This window comes from Scyliorhinus torazame, chromosome 16 (genome assembly GCF_047496885.1).
Source record: "Scyliorhinus torazame isolate Kashiwa2021f chromosome 16, sScyTor2.1, whole genome shotgun sequence".
Taxonomy (NCBI): domain Eukaryota; kingdom Metazoa; phylum Chordata; class Chondrichthyes; order Carcharhiniformes; family Scyliorhinidae; genus Scyliorhinus; species Scyliorhinus torazame.
In genome coordinates, this window is record NC_092722.1 from 162,212,190 (window position 1) to 162,225,145 (window position 12,956).

The following is a 12,956-nucleotide window of genomic DNA, read 5'->3' on the forward strand; positions in this document are numbered from 1 at the left end:
GCAATGACAGTGACTCAACCTGGGACCCTGGAGCTGTGAAGCGACAGTGCTAACCACTGAGCTGCCGTGCTGCCCCATTTGTTGAGTTTATTTTTGTTGTCTTTAAGATGAAATATATTCATGACAGAGGAATGCAACACTAAAACAAGTTTTAGCTGATCCAATACTTCAGTAAAATTAATATGGTAAATCACCATTATATGGAAACTGCATGTTCCAAAGACAATGGGCACGGTTCTCCAGACCCGCAACTAAGTGCTCTCGCCAGCGGGAAAACCAGAGTGATTCCTGCTGGCGCTAGGAGCGACTGCCTACGTGCAATGCTTTCCACTCGGAATTTTCTTTTTAGGTGAATCGGCTTTTCCATGCCACTGGGGTCAGCACTGTAACTGAGGGGGCGGACCATATCTCTCGGTCAGGTCCCACACCTATTTTAAAGAGCGCTCCGATCTAAAAAGATGCTACAGCCCCATCCCCACAAGGCACTCCCTTCCCACCCTAATCGTTGGCACCACCTCAGAACCACCCTTCAGCCTCCCGCTCCTCAATAGACCCCCCACTTCCCCCTGTTCAGTTCCCCCCCTTGCACTCATCCCCTCCCTTCAGCAACCCCTCCCCCGTATCCCCTCCCTTCAGCAACCCCTCCCCCGTATCCCCTCAGACCCCACCCTTTGCCAATGCCAACCTGGCACCTGCAGTCCAAGGGGTAGCCAGATGGTAAGTACCCTCTCAACTGCCAAAGAGAGTCCTTCATGGGTGATGCGGGGTCAGAGGGAGTTTTCTTGGGCTGGAAGGGCTCAGGTCGGGGGTCCTTGCTGAGATGGGGCTCATTTGGTTGCTCTCCCGATCTGCAGCCTTTAAATCTTTTAGACAGTCAGTATGTAAAAATTTAAGTTTTTTCATAATAACGTGAAAGTGATCCCCTCTGTACCCCTAAACACTTTTAAATGTCTGCAGTATGACTGGTTTAAAGGTCTGCGAGATGAAGGTAAAAGTAATCCCTTTAAAGTGCTGGAAACTTTTGAACTGGTTTTCACACATTCAATATCATTGTCCTTTAAAGTATAGAAGTCTGTGTGAATGCCTAAAAGGCTGAAAGTTTTGATCTACATTGTTTACATTCTATTTCATGCCCCATTGAAAGCTTTCCGATTGGCCGGTCGACCTAGTTTCAAAGGGGAAATTCTAGATTGTTTATTTTTATAGCTCTGTATGGATCCATGAACTCAGGGTAGCAGGTGTTTTCCTAAATGAATGAGTCTGCCTCTTTGTTCTCAAGTGCTTCTAAGAAAGTTTGCGATGGCCTGCAGAATCTCACATCTAGCGGGCAGCCCTGGAGAATCCCAGCAAATATGTATTCACAATTCTTTGCAAAACCCCAAATATCTGCTAACCCAGGTGGCCTAATTAAGTCATCACTGTAGTCGAATCACAAATAATTTGAGTAAAGGCAGTGAGAAATACATTAAAAAAGTTATTACTGGGTGCTGCCTCCCCTTTACAGAACTAGTCATAACTGTGTTCATAAGAATTACAGTTTAATTTGATATCTGATAGATACAGCAACCAGTATGTGAGGTACCCTTCAGGAATAATACCTGTGCATTTACTTTCTCCTTCACAAAATTGGCAATTTTCTTTCTTGGTCCAAGAGGGATTTCCATTTCCTTCAAGTCATCTACGGTACACATGAGCTAAAAATGAGCAAAAAAAGTACATCAAGTCCAGTGCTGATGAAGAGTGACATTCAAGCATTACCCTTTCTTTCTTTTCGAGAAGTTGGTTTATCTGTCGCACAGTACTTATATAGGTCAGAGACTTATTTTTCCTAATGAGAGGAGGTAAGGTACGGCTTTGAAAACAACAATGACTTTGATCTTCCATGTCCCCTTCTAGTTCCTGCGTGGCAAGTTTAAAAGTCCAGTGTGAAAGTTATTAAAAGGCAGGCAGGATGGTGGATGGGCCAGTGAGTCGATGGGTCTGGAGGGCTAGTCAGGTCAGGTCATGTGGTGGGAAGGGGGCTGTTAGTCGTATCATCATCCAGGAACGGAACAAGGTTTCAATCGGTCTAATGTTTCCTGGGTAACCGAACGGTCGGAAGTCTCCGACTCCAGTTCAGAGTCAGAGAGTCGTGGGGAGCTGGGAAATTAACAATTGGAAGTTCAAATTTCCCAAGTAATTCCCATGGAGGTCAGCAAGTTGGGACTTCCATGGGTTGTACACCATCTCTGCGGTGATCTACAGACAGAGAGATCTGGCCAATATTATACAATTTATTAATTGAAAACACAAATGAGCTCTTTGAGGAGAATAGTCCGAACCCTTCAGGTATTAGTCCACATTGCCACAAAGGTCAAGTTGCCAAAAATATAATATAAACATCATATACCCATCTCCCCTCCAAAAAAGAACATTGAATCTCTGAAGAAGATTCTAATCATATGGACTGAATGCCTAAATTCTGTTTCTCTATCCACAGATGCTGTCAGACCTGAGTTTTTCCAGCATTTCCTGTTTTAATTTCAGATTTCGAACATCTGCAGTATTTTGATTTTATTCCAAAAGTAGCTAATTAGAAAGTGCACTATAATATTGCTGAACACACCCTTTTGAGTGCACTGAATTGAAGCTGAAAAATCCTTACCAGTGACTCCATGTCGATTTCTTCCTTTTCCAGAGTGCCAAGGTACTCACAGAGACCAAGTGACTCTAACGCTTGCAGTAATGTCAGGAATTCGTCTTCTTGTTCATCCTTCAATTCCTCAAAATCATCAGGGTCTTGGCAATTCTGATTCATTGTCTGAATTGCAAACAGGCACAAGTTCATACTTAATACTTTGTTGATTTCAGCTAAAACTAATTGAAGTCAATGCACCTAGGAAAAACTTTGCCTATCCTAATTCAACATATAAAATTAAAACACCAAGGGAGAAATGTTTTCTTTTTCAGTTAAGTGTGTTACACAGTGCACTTAATCATCAAGAGATCTTTGGAATTTTGAGAACTGCTTTGTGTGTTTATTTTTTCAGATTCTAATAACAGGTCCTGTCTTCATATTGATTTCTGAAAAAGATTTTTTTTTCCATTCAGAGATTGCGACATCATGTATTGGACAGAGAAACGTCACTCGATTTAGATAGATTGTAAAACAAAAGCCTTGCTCCCTTTACCCATATATCTAAGTAAACAAAGTATATGGACTATTTAGAAAGGCCACTAAAATTACATTAGTTAGGATTTGATAAGGTCAGGGCTGTAGTCCAATGGTTCCACCATGTGTTGACGTAGTAGATCAAACAATATTCTTGTACTTTGGAAAAAGTTAATTTCTCAAACACCTGCCACCCTACCATCAGCATGCATATCTATGCCATAAAATCCTCCAGGTCCTGCAAATATCATCCTCACATCCCCCATATCATCGACTCTCTGTTGTCTAACCCCTGACCTGCACCATAACGCATGCTGCTCACGTTTGCTGTTAGCAGGAGCAAACAAAAAAATCCTGAAAGGCACAGCAATTCCAAATCCCATCAAGGGGCATCACAGACTGTTAGCTCTGTTCCCACTCTTTCTCTCACTACACAATGTGGCAGAGCAACACTAAATCTCTCAAAACTAGGTGAAATATGAAGTACACACACGCAAAGTGCACTGCACCCCCCCCCCCCGCCCCCCGCAAAACTTCAAACCAATACCCTCCAGTCACCACAATCGTGGGACATTTAAAAAAAAAAAGAACCTGGGTGCAGAGAGAAAGAATTATTTATTCAATTAAGATTGTTTGAGGGAAGGATGGCATGATGGTGCAGTGGTTAGCCTTGCTGCCTCATGGCGGCGAAGACCCGGGTTCAATCCCTGCCCCGGGTCACTATCTGTGTGGAGTTTGCACATTCTCCCCGCGTCTGCGGATCTCACCCCCACAACCCAAAGATGCACAGGGTAGATTGACTGGCCACGCTAAATTCCCCCTTAAATTAAAAAAAAATTGTTTCAGAGAATTGCCCTCGGTCTTGAGGCCTGGGCTCCCCTGAGGAGGCAGTGTCCTGTTTTCGGTGAGGCTATGCTGTCCTGTCCCTCGTATCCTTCTTGCAAAAGTCTACGGTTCTAGACTTTGTCTGGTATTCTTTGGCTAATTCTAGTTTTCCCTATTTGTCATTGAATTTACAGTGCAAAAAGGCCATTTGGCCCATCGAGTCTTCACTGGTCCTTGGAAAGAGGCCACTACTATAGCCCACGCCTCTACCCCATCCCCGTAAGCCCATCTAACCTTTGGACCCAAAGGGTCAATTTAGCGTGGCTAACCCACCTAATCTGCACATCTTTGGAATGTGGTGGAAACCGGAACACCCGGAAGAAACCCAGGGTGCTCCACGCCAACACAGGGAGAAAGTGCAAATTCCACAGTTACCCGAGGCCGGAATTGAACCTGGGTCTCTGGAGTTGTGAGGTAACTGCCGTTTCCTTTCATCACTTGGGTAGGTAGAACCCTGATACAGGCCCCGATTTGTTATTTTGTCAGGGTTTTGTTGGGGGTTCCCTTTATCGGTTTAAGGGGCGGGGACGGTGGGAGGGGGAGGATCGTACCCCTCATTAGATACCCAGTTGGTGGGTGCCTTGACAATTCTTTTTCCCCTCGTTGGTGGGTTTTCCTCGGAGGCGGATGGTGTAAAGCACAGTGGTTAGCACTGTTGCTTCACAGCGATAGGGACCCAGCTTCGATTCCCGGCCTAGGTCAGTGTCTGTGCGGAGTCTGCATGCTCTCCCCGTCTCTCCTCCAGGTGCTCCGGTTTCCACCCACAAGTCCCGAAAGATGTGCTGTTAGATGAATTGGACATTCTGAATTCTCCCTCAGTGTACCCGAACAGACGCCGGAGTGGGACTAGGAGATTTTCAAAGTAACACCATTGCAGTGTTAATGTAAGCCTACTGTTGATGGGTTGGAGCAGTGCCTCAGATGTGGCGAGAGAGGAGTGAAGTCGGTTGTGCAGCGAGTCCTAGCATGTTGTGGGTATCTTTGGTTTGTTGGCTCCTGTATATGAACATACACATGCCATGCCATGTTTTGCACTGAGGACGGTATCCTGCTGCTCACCAATGCTTGCGATGTGCCTGCTTGGCATGAATGTCGTGGGAGGCTGAGTGAGGTTTTGAATAAGCAGCTTTTCCCTTATTTATTTTGCGATGAGGGGCTTGCACCATGGGACCATGTGCTCATGGCTATACCCTGTTATCTGGAGATCCTTTGTTCTTGGAAGTATCTTTTTATCCTGTCATTGTTAGTGTGTTGGGAGCCGCTGACCATAATTATTAGATTCTGACCCAACTATTTGAATATTTGCAGGTCTTCTTTGTATAAATGTGTGGAATGATGATCGCTTTGTATTATGCTGGATTTTACGGATTTGTTTCAACTTGTGGCTATCAGTAAAATATCCTCTTAGAACACACATCCTCAGGGGCAGCACGGTGGCGCAGTGAGTAGCACTGCTGCCTCACGGCGCCGAGGTCACAGGTTCGATCCCGGCTCTGGGACACTCTCCATGTGGAGTTTGCATATTCTCCCCGTGTTTGTGTGGGTTTCGCCCCCATAACCCACCTGGCTTGCACATGCTAAATTGCCCCTTAATTGGAAAAAAATGAATTGGATACTCTAAATTTAAAAAAAAGAACACACATCCTCCCAAATATTTTCTGTAGGTCTTTCTTCGTTACTTTGGGGTTAAAGAATCGTTGACTGGTTCCTGCAAAGGTACAGGCAGGTCTTGTATCCGAGTAAAGGGTGTCACAGTGATATTGATGCCTCTAGTATTATTGAAGTTGGGGGTAGATATGCTTTGGCGCACAGCTGAACGTGACATGAAGATCTTATCCTATATACTTGTGGCTGTACAAGCACTCGCTACATGGAAAGGTGTGCGCCATTTATTGTCATAGCCGTCTCCTCTTCTCTCTCATTCTCTAGTTATCTGTTGGTGTTGTATTACTGGGTTCAGTAATATGTATTGTTACTAGTTGCTGTCTATCCAGAAGGTCTGATGGTGTGATCCTGAAGAAACCTCGAGTCTTCAACCTAAAGCAAACTAATTTAAGTAAGGATTAATTATAATTGATTTGACACTCTACAGAACTATCACTAGTAATCAAGGAATTAAATATTAATGTATTAACGTGCTAACTATGCTGTGACCTATCTATCATATACCACTGCTGTCTAGTCACTTCTGGGTTGAAACAGACCAGGATCCTCTGGGAGTTGATACTTATAGTGGGATCTAGTGGTGCCCTCTAGATGTGTTACAGCTAGATGTTATAATTAACCCTTTAGTTATCTACATGTATACATATCATTACAGTTGGTACATACAGAAGCACCAAGTTTAATGATTAAGCTGAACCAACTGCATTGTTGTTCTCATGTCTTTTTCTATATTCATGTATGGGGAGACACTTATGCTGTGCTGTACCAATTCTGAGGATCTATTGTGTTGTTTGTAAAAATGGAAAAAACTTTAATTAAAAAAGTACAAAAAAAAAATCATCAGAAGATAAGTGAGAAGAGAAACGGGGCGACCAAATATTGGTGAAATATTTGGGTTTTAAGAAAGGTCATAAAGGAGGAGAATGTGGAGGAGGCAGAGAGATATTCAAGAGGGAATTCTAGAATATAGGGTTTTTGTTAGGGGTTGTGGGGCTGCAGGAGGTTACAGCGATACCAGTAATGATGTGGAGATGCCAGCGTTGGACTGGGGTGAGCACAGTAAGAAGTCTTACAACACCAGGTTAAAGTCCAAAAAGGGTTGTTTCAAACACTAGCTTTCAGAGCACTGCTCCTTCCTCAGGTGAATGAAGAGGTATGTTTCAGAAACATATATATATATATATATATAGACAAAGTCAAAGATGCAAGACAATGCTTTGAATGCGAGCATTTGCAGGTAATTAAGTCTTTACAGATCCAGAGATAGGGGTAACCCCAGATTAAAGAGGTGTGAATTGTCTGAAGCCAGGACAGTTGGTAGGATTTTGCAAGCCCAGGCCAGATGGTGGGAGATGAATACTAGTAAGAGGATGAGGTTCTTATATTTGATGTATCGGAGACTTGTCAGAATTGATAATTCTGGCGGAAATGTGTCGGGATGGAGAGGTGGGTGACATAAACTCGGAGAGAAGTTAAGAAAGAAAGAGAAAGATGTGGATGCAGGCTAGAGAGGGGTGGGCAGTGAGAGGTTTGACGATTAAGTAGAGGTGGACAAAATGCAGGTGGAAGGAACAGGAACGATGATGGATGTTATTTTTTAAAAATATGTTTGGGAATATGGGGCTGTTCTGTAAAGAAGGCTGTATGACTCTGTGATTAATTAAAGTGACCGAAATTTAATAGAGACAACTTGTCTGTGAGAGGTGGAAGATACAAGGATAAAGGTGCAAGACTCATGCATTCATCATGACAAGTAATGATGAGGTTGGATTTACAAGTAACGAGGTTCAGTTTAAAATTTGCATTATGAGACAAGTAGGGACACAACTTTTCAGCTGTTAAATTGTACAAGAAATTCCAAAGTGGCACAGCATTTTTGCAGCTTACAAAGGTACATTAAATTTTATTGATGCAAAAGATGAGACAAAATTAGAAAACCTAAAAGATTTTAAATCGCTGGCTTTGAAAGCGGACCAAGGCAGGCCAGCAGCACGGTTCAATTCCCGTACCAGCCTCCCCGAACAGGCGCCGGAATGTGGCGACTAGGGGCTTTTCACAGTAACTTCATTTGAAGCCTACTTTTGACAATAGGCGATTTTCATTTCATTTCATTTCATATTTGGGAAAGTTGAGTTCAAAGAGATGTTTGAGGAAAATGGAATCTGAAATGAAAGGGAGAAAAGATATGTAAGGGAAGAGGTTTAGCAGAGTTGTGTGGCTGTGCTTGGGAGATGTTTTGAAATCAGATCTGTCTTGAGAGAAGGTGTGAAAGTTGTGAATTTGAATCAACTATTCAGTCAGCCAGAAAAATATTTATTTTCATAAAGTCAACGGTTTCTGAACCTTCCTTTTGGATTTCCAGAACAGAGTGGAAGGGCTTAAGGGGTCGTGTGGTATACCCTTTTTAAAGTGATAGCAGTTGTTTACCTTGGGTAATTATTACTGGATTTTTATAGTTAAAAATCTATAAGGGGAGATGTCGCGAAATAGATAGTTTACTTGTGTGTTCTGACCAAATATTGTTTGGGGGGAGGTTGTTCTGTAAGACAATTTCAACTGTGTAACAGGAATTTTGTGCGCTTAAGTTTTTTTTCTTGTTGGTAAATCTTTTAATTTTTAAAATCCTAAAAGTCTCACTGGAGTTCTATCTTTTTTGAACAGTAGCTTTCCTCATCATTTTCAAAATGCAAAAAAGGTGTTATGATCAGTAAGGCAGGTGCCGCACGGTGGTGCAGTGGTTAGCACTGCTGCCTACGGCGATGAAGAACGTGGTTCGATCCCAGCCCCGCGTCACTGTCCGTGTGGAGTTTGCACATTCTCCCCGTGTTTGCGTGGGTTTCACCCCCACAACCCAAAGATGTTCAGGGTAGGTGGATTGGCAATGCTAAATTGCCTCTTAATTGGAAAAGAAAAGAATTGGTACTCTAAATTTACTTATTTTTGGTATCTGGCTTGCTCAGCAAAAAACGTTTGCTCTGGTCAAAAAACAGGGAGATCTCTTTAATGAGATGGTTGAGGGGTAAAGCCAAGGAATAGCTTGTGGAGAGGTTAAACCAGTAGGACTTTTAAGAGGCACAAGAGATATAACAAAGTGAGGTTCTTAAAGAAGGAGAGGGTATCAATGGAGTAGAGGGGATATAGTTTGAATAATGAGGGGCATGGCCACTGTGGGTTGATTTGAATATTGCAGGTGATTAAATGAGTAGGGGGCAAGATATCACCACCCCCATGAGCTAAGGTTCAATTGAAGCCAGAAAGTCCAAGCAATTAAGTGGCCAGCAAAACAGAAAATGCTCACCTGGTCTGGCAGCATATGTGGAGGGAGTAACAGAGTTAATGTTTCAAGCTGATGACCTTTCATCTAAACTAATGAAAGGTCACTGACCTGAAACGCTGACTCTTTCTTTCTCTACAGATGTTCCCAGACCCATTGGGTATTTCCAGAATTATCTGTTTGCACTTCAGAATTCCAGCAACTTCATTGTTTTGGTTTTATATTCATGGATGCCAAACCCTTGTTAGTGAGTGAACAGTCATTCTGCGAGAAAATACAGAAAAGCACAATGACTGCTAATCCACTGGGGGAATCCATGTGGCGACGGCAGTGTGACAAAAAGCAGGCTTTAATTGTGGCTGTTACTAAATTTGGAAGAGACTATTTGGTGAAGAGATATATTACACATAATTTAAATAACGCGAAATGATAAACATTTAAACAACACTAATGTAGACAATATGATTTATAAATACCAAGCGAGTCTCTACAGACTCACAAGTGGGGGGTGGGGGGGGTTAGCTTGTGGACTCCACATTGAGCAAAGAGAAAGTTTGCTGATTGTTCAGTAGCTTCTTGGAAGATGTTAAACATGGAGGCTCCATACATGTTAATCAGTGGATAAAAAGAAACCCATTAGACTACTGAGAATTTACAAAGTAAAACATTTAAAGATGTATTCTGAAAATAAAGTGCGTCATAAATAACCATTCATTTGTTTAAAAAGGAAGGATAAATGTGACATAGTTTCTTCTCATGGTTTTTAAAGCCCAGTATTTTCACCTTTTAACCATAAATTGAGTGTAAATTTTGATTCAATGATCTGGAATCGAAATATCTACCTCCCCTCTAGTTACTCATCAATAATAGTTGCTCCATGACAAAGCATATGAACAATCCAGACTATATACTCCAATTCACAAAGCATGATACATAAAGGCAAAATATATAAACAGCAAAGCCTACGTATTTCTTCTTGAAACATTTACTCTAGGTACATTTCAATTTCAAAGTCAAAAAATTGGATTCAACAAATACTTTGCTTCCGTATTATACCGTTAACAGTTATTGTCCAAAAATAAATGATGAGACAGTCTGCCCTTAAGAGAGAACTTAGGTTTTCTAATCCTGGTGTGCTATTTTTCCTTCCTCTTGGGAATACTCTTTTTCCTCCCAACATGGACTAAAAGGCCTTTTCTTGGGCGTTGTAGATAAAAAGGGCACTCCAAAGCGGTTAAGACTGGTATCAAAATAATGAAAATCTCTAAAGCTAGCTGTCTTTCAAATAAACCCTTGCAGTCTCATTTTATTTCTTTTTAAAGCATGCATGCCAAGCATTAGATATCACAGTGTTCAAAAATGCTAATTTGGGATTTTGTCCCTAGAAAAACCGTATTCAGATATTTTACACATCTGCTCAATAATTGGTCAATTGTTTTGCATATTACTGTACCTGAGTCTCTTCTGGGATTACAGGATCATTCACAGTCCCATTAGATGCTAATGGAGTGGGATCGCCAGGGAAAGAGCAGCCCGTCTGATTGGCCAACAAATCAAAAAGGATCAGAGAACCTATGGACAAATTAAAAGTGATGTACATTTCTTAAACAAAATTTTCCTGGAGACACTTTACTTTATTGGAGAGTGAGGAATCGTCCCAAGTATATTTACAAGTATAAATCAATTAAAAATGGCTGATTTTAAGAATAGCTGCATCTACTATTTTGTGCGGCGTGAGGAACAGTGGATTCCTTATAGTCAGAGGTACAGCGTCCCATTTATGTGGGAATTTTTACCTAGTATTGAATTTCATGGTTCAAATGGTTCAGCTTTAATGTCACTCTTGGAATTATCATCCTCTGAACCATTCAACTGGATTATTCTTTCCATACATATTTTGTTCTTTGTTTTGAGATCTGCTAGATTGCAAGTGGAAAACTAAATCCTCTGTTCATTAATATAAATGAGCAACATCAAAACAAACAGAGTGTAAACCAATTCTGTTTTTCCAGATTTACACAACAGGTGTTTGCCTCCTTGGAACTCAGTATGTCAGATAAATAAAAGTTTCCTCAGAAAGATTGCAGCATAATCTTCGTATCCACACAACTGTAAAAGTGTGGCTAGCCTTAAAAAGGATCTCATTAGTTTTTAAAACCATTTAAATAATAACTTAAGTGGTACAAAAGTGAAGCATAAACTGTTGTAGCGCAGTTACTTCAAAAAGCGAACTGAACCAAGACCACTAAATTAACCCGATTGCCTTTTACACCAACAGTCAACGGCTAAGGGTTGCATTTCTCTAGTATTCCCTAATCAATTTCCATTACTCTGCCTCAAAAAGTTCTCTAATAACCTATAATTCATATGAATTATGCAGCAAAACATATAGCACCAAGATGCATTGAACAGCTCGACTCCCAATATAAAGTAGACACATTGGTTGCGTGCAATTTTTTTTAAAGGAAGTATTTACAAAGTGTTGGTCACTATCTGCGAATGAACAAACAAAGCTGCCTGATGATGCAAAGAATCAAGCCAGAAAGTGAGATGAACTTCAAAATTATGGTTAAATGAAAGCATATTTCAAAAGCGTATTCTCAACGATCGAATATGTACTTAACACACAACAAAATAAATTACTCTGACAACATGGCAATAACAAATTACCAGCCTCGTCTTTAAGCCTTTCCTTCATGAAAACATTTCTTCTAAGTAGTGCTTGTGCCCTTTATGATGCACAATATTCGCTGTATTTTTAAAACTGTCACCAATTCAATAAAAAGTAAACAGCAAAGCCTATGTTTCCAAGACCCAAGGAGTAGAGATGTAATCTACCCCTGGGATTTATTAGGTATTTATTAGCAGTGAGGACTGCTGTGGCAATGCCGAGGAACAATTTGATTTGCCTTGAATTCAGATTAATCCATAAATATTGCCGTACTTGCCATTCAAGCCTCTGAACAGAATTTTTTTTTAAAAGCACAAAGAATTCAGCCACAAGAAAGAGACACAGAAAAGTGCCAGGTGATAGGTGCTAAACAACAAAGGGATCAAGTATCTAGACAGGTAAAGTACTCAACTACTTTATTAAAGCATTATTCAAAATATCAATTCTCTTCCTGTTTTGATATTATTCATTGTCCACTCCTCATTCTAAAGCTCTCACTATATCCACCTCAACCAGTTACTCTCTAATCATTTTAAAATTGCACATTCTGGTACCACGGGCATGGTCTGACATTAGGAGCAAGCATCAGCAAAGGTTATCATTTTTACAGTAACTAACAATGTACTGGGAACTTTTCAGCAGTTTTCATTGAAAAGGTGCTGAGGCAAAACACTCTGCCGACGTCAAAAAGAGTACAAACAATAAATGCCGAAATGCCTGATGCACTCTCATACAAAGTGGGACAATTTGTTTGTAATGAAAAAAGATGATGGCATTTCAGCACTTTGTGGAATCTATTTCAGCAACCTGTACATTAATATCACAGAACGGTATCTGGAATTGTACATGGGGAGGGAGGACCACGTGCCCACAGGAGAGAGACAGAGGTGCGTGCCCACAGAAGAGAGAGAGATAGGCGCATGCCCACAGTGAGAGAGAGCGAGACAGTGAGACAGAGACAGCCAGAGGAGCATGCCCACAGCGAGAGGCAGTGAGACAAGAGACAGATAGAGGTGCATGCCCACAGTGAGAGCGCGACACAGAGGCACGACTCCACAGTGAAAGACAGACAGAGATGCGTGCCAACAGGGAGAGAGACAGACAGAGGTGTGCACACAGGGAGAGAGAGAGGCACGTGCGCCGACAGGGTGAGAGAGAGACAGGGTCGCACACCCACAGGGAGAGACAGAAGCGCACGCCCAGAGAGAGAGAGAGAGACAGAGGCCCGCACCCATAGGGAGAGAGAGAGACAGACAGAGGCGAGCGCCCAGAGAGAGAAACAGAGAGAGAGAGTAAGAGAGACAGACAGA

The 12,956-nt window shown here is 41.7% G+C and overlaps 1 protein-coding gene across 1 annotated transcript in view; it reads right to left on the reverse strand.

Moving 5' to 3' along the window:
* sec23ip (SEC23 interacting protein) overlaps positions 1-12,956 on the reverse strand; it is a 190,730-nt gene that overhangs the window by 130,383 nt on the left and 47,391 nt on the right. Inside the window, exons 10-12 of the mRNA XM_072479346.1 lie at positions 10,429-10,547; positions 2,645-2,800; positions 1,599-1,694 (exon numbers count right to left, since the gene is read on the reverse strand). Coding sequence (XP_072335447.1) covers positions 1,599-1,694; positions 2,645-2,800; positions 10,429-10,547 — 371 coding nt within the window. The remainder of the gene's footprint in view (positions 1-1,598; positions 1,695-2,644; positions 2,801-10,428; positions 10,548-12,956) is intronic.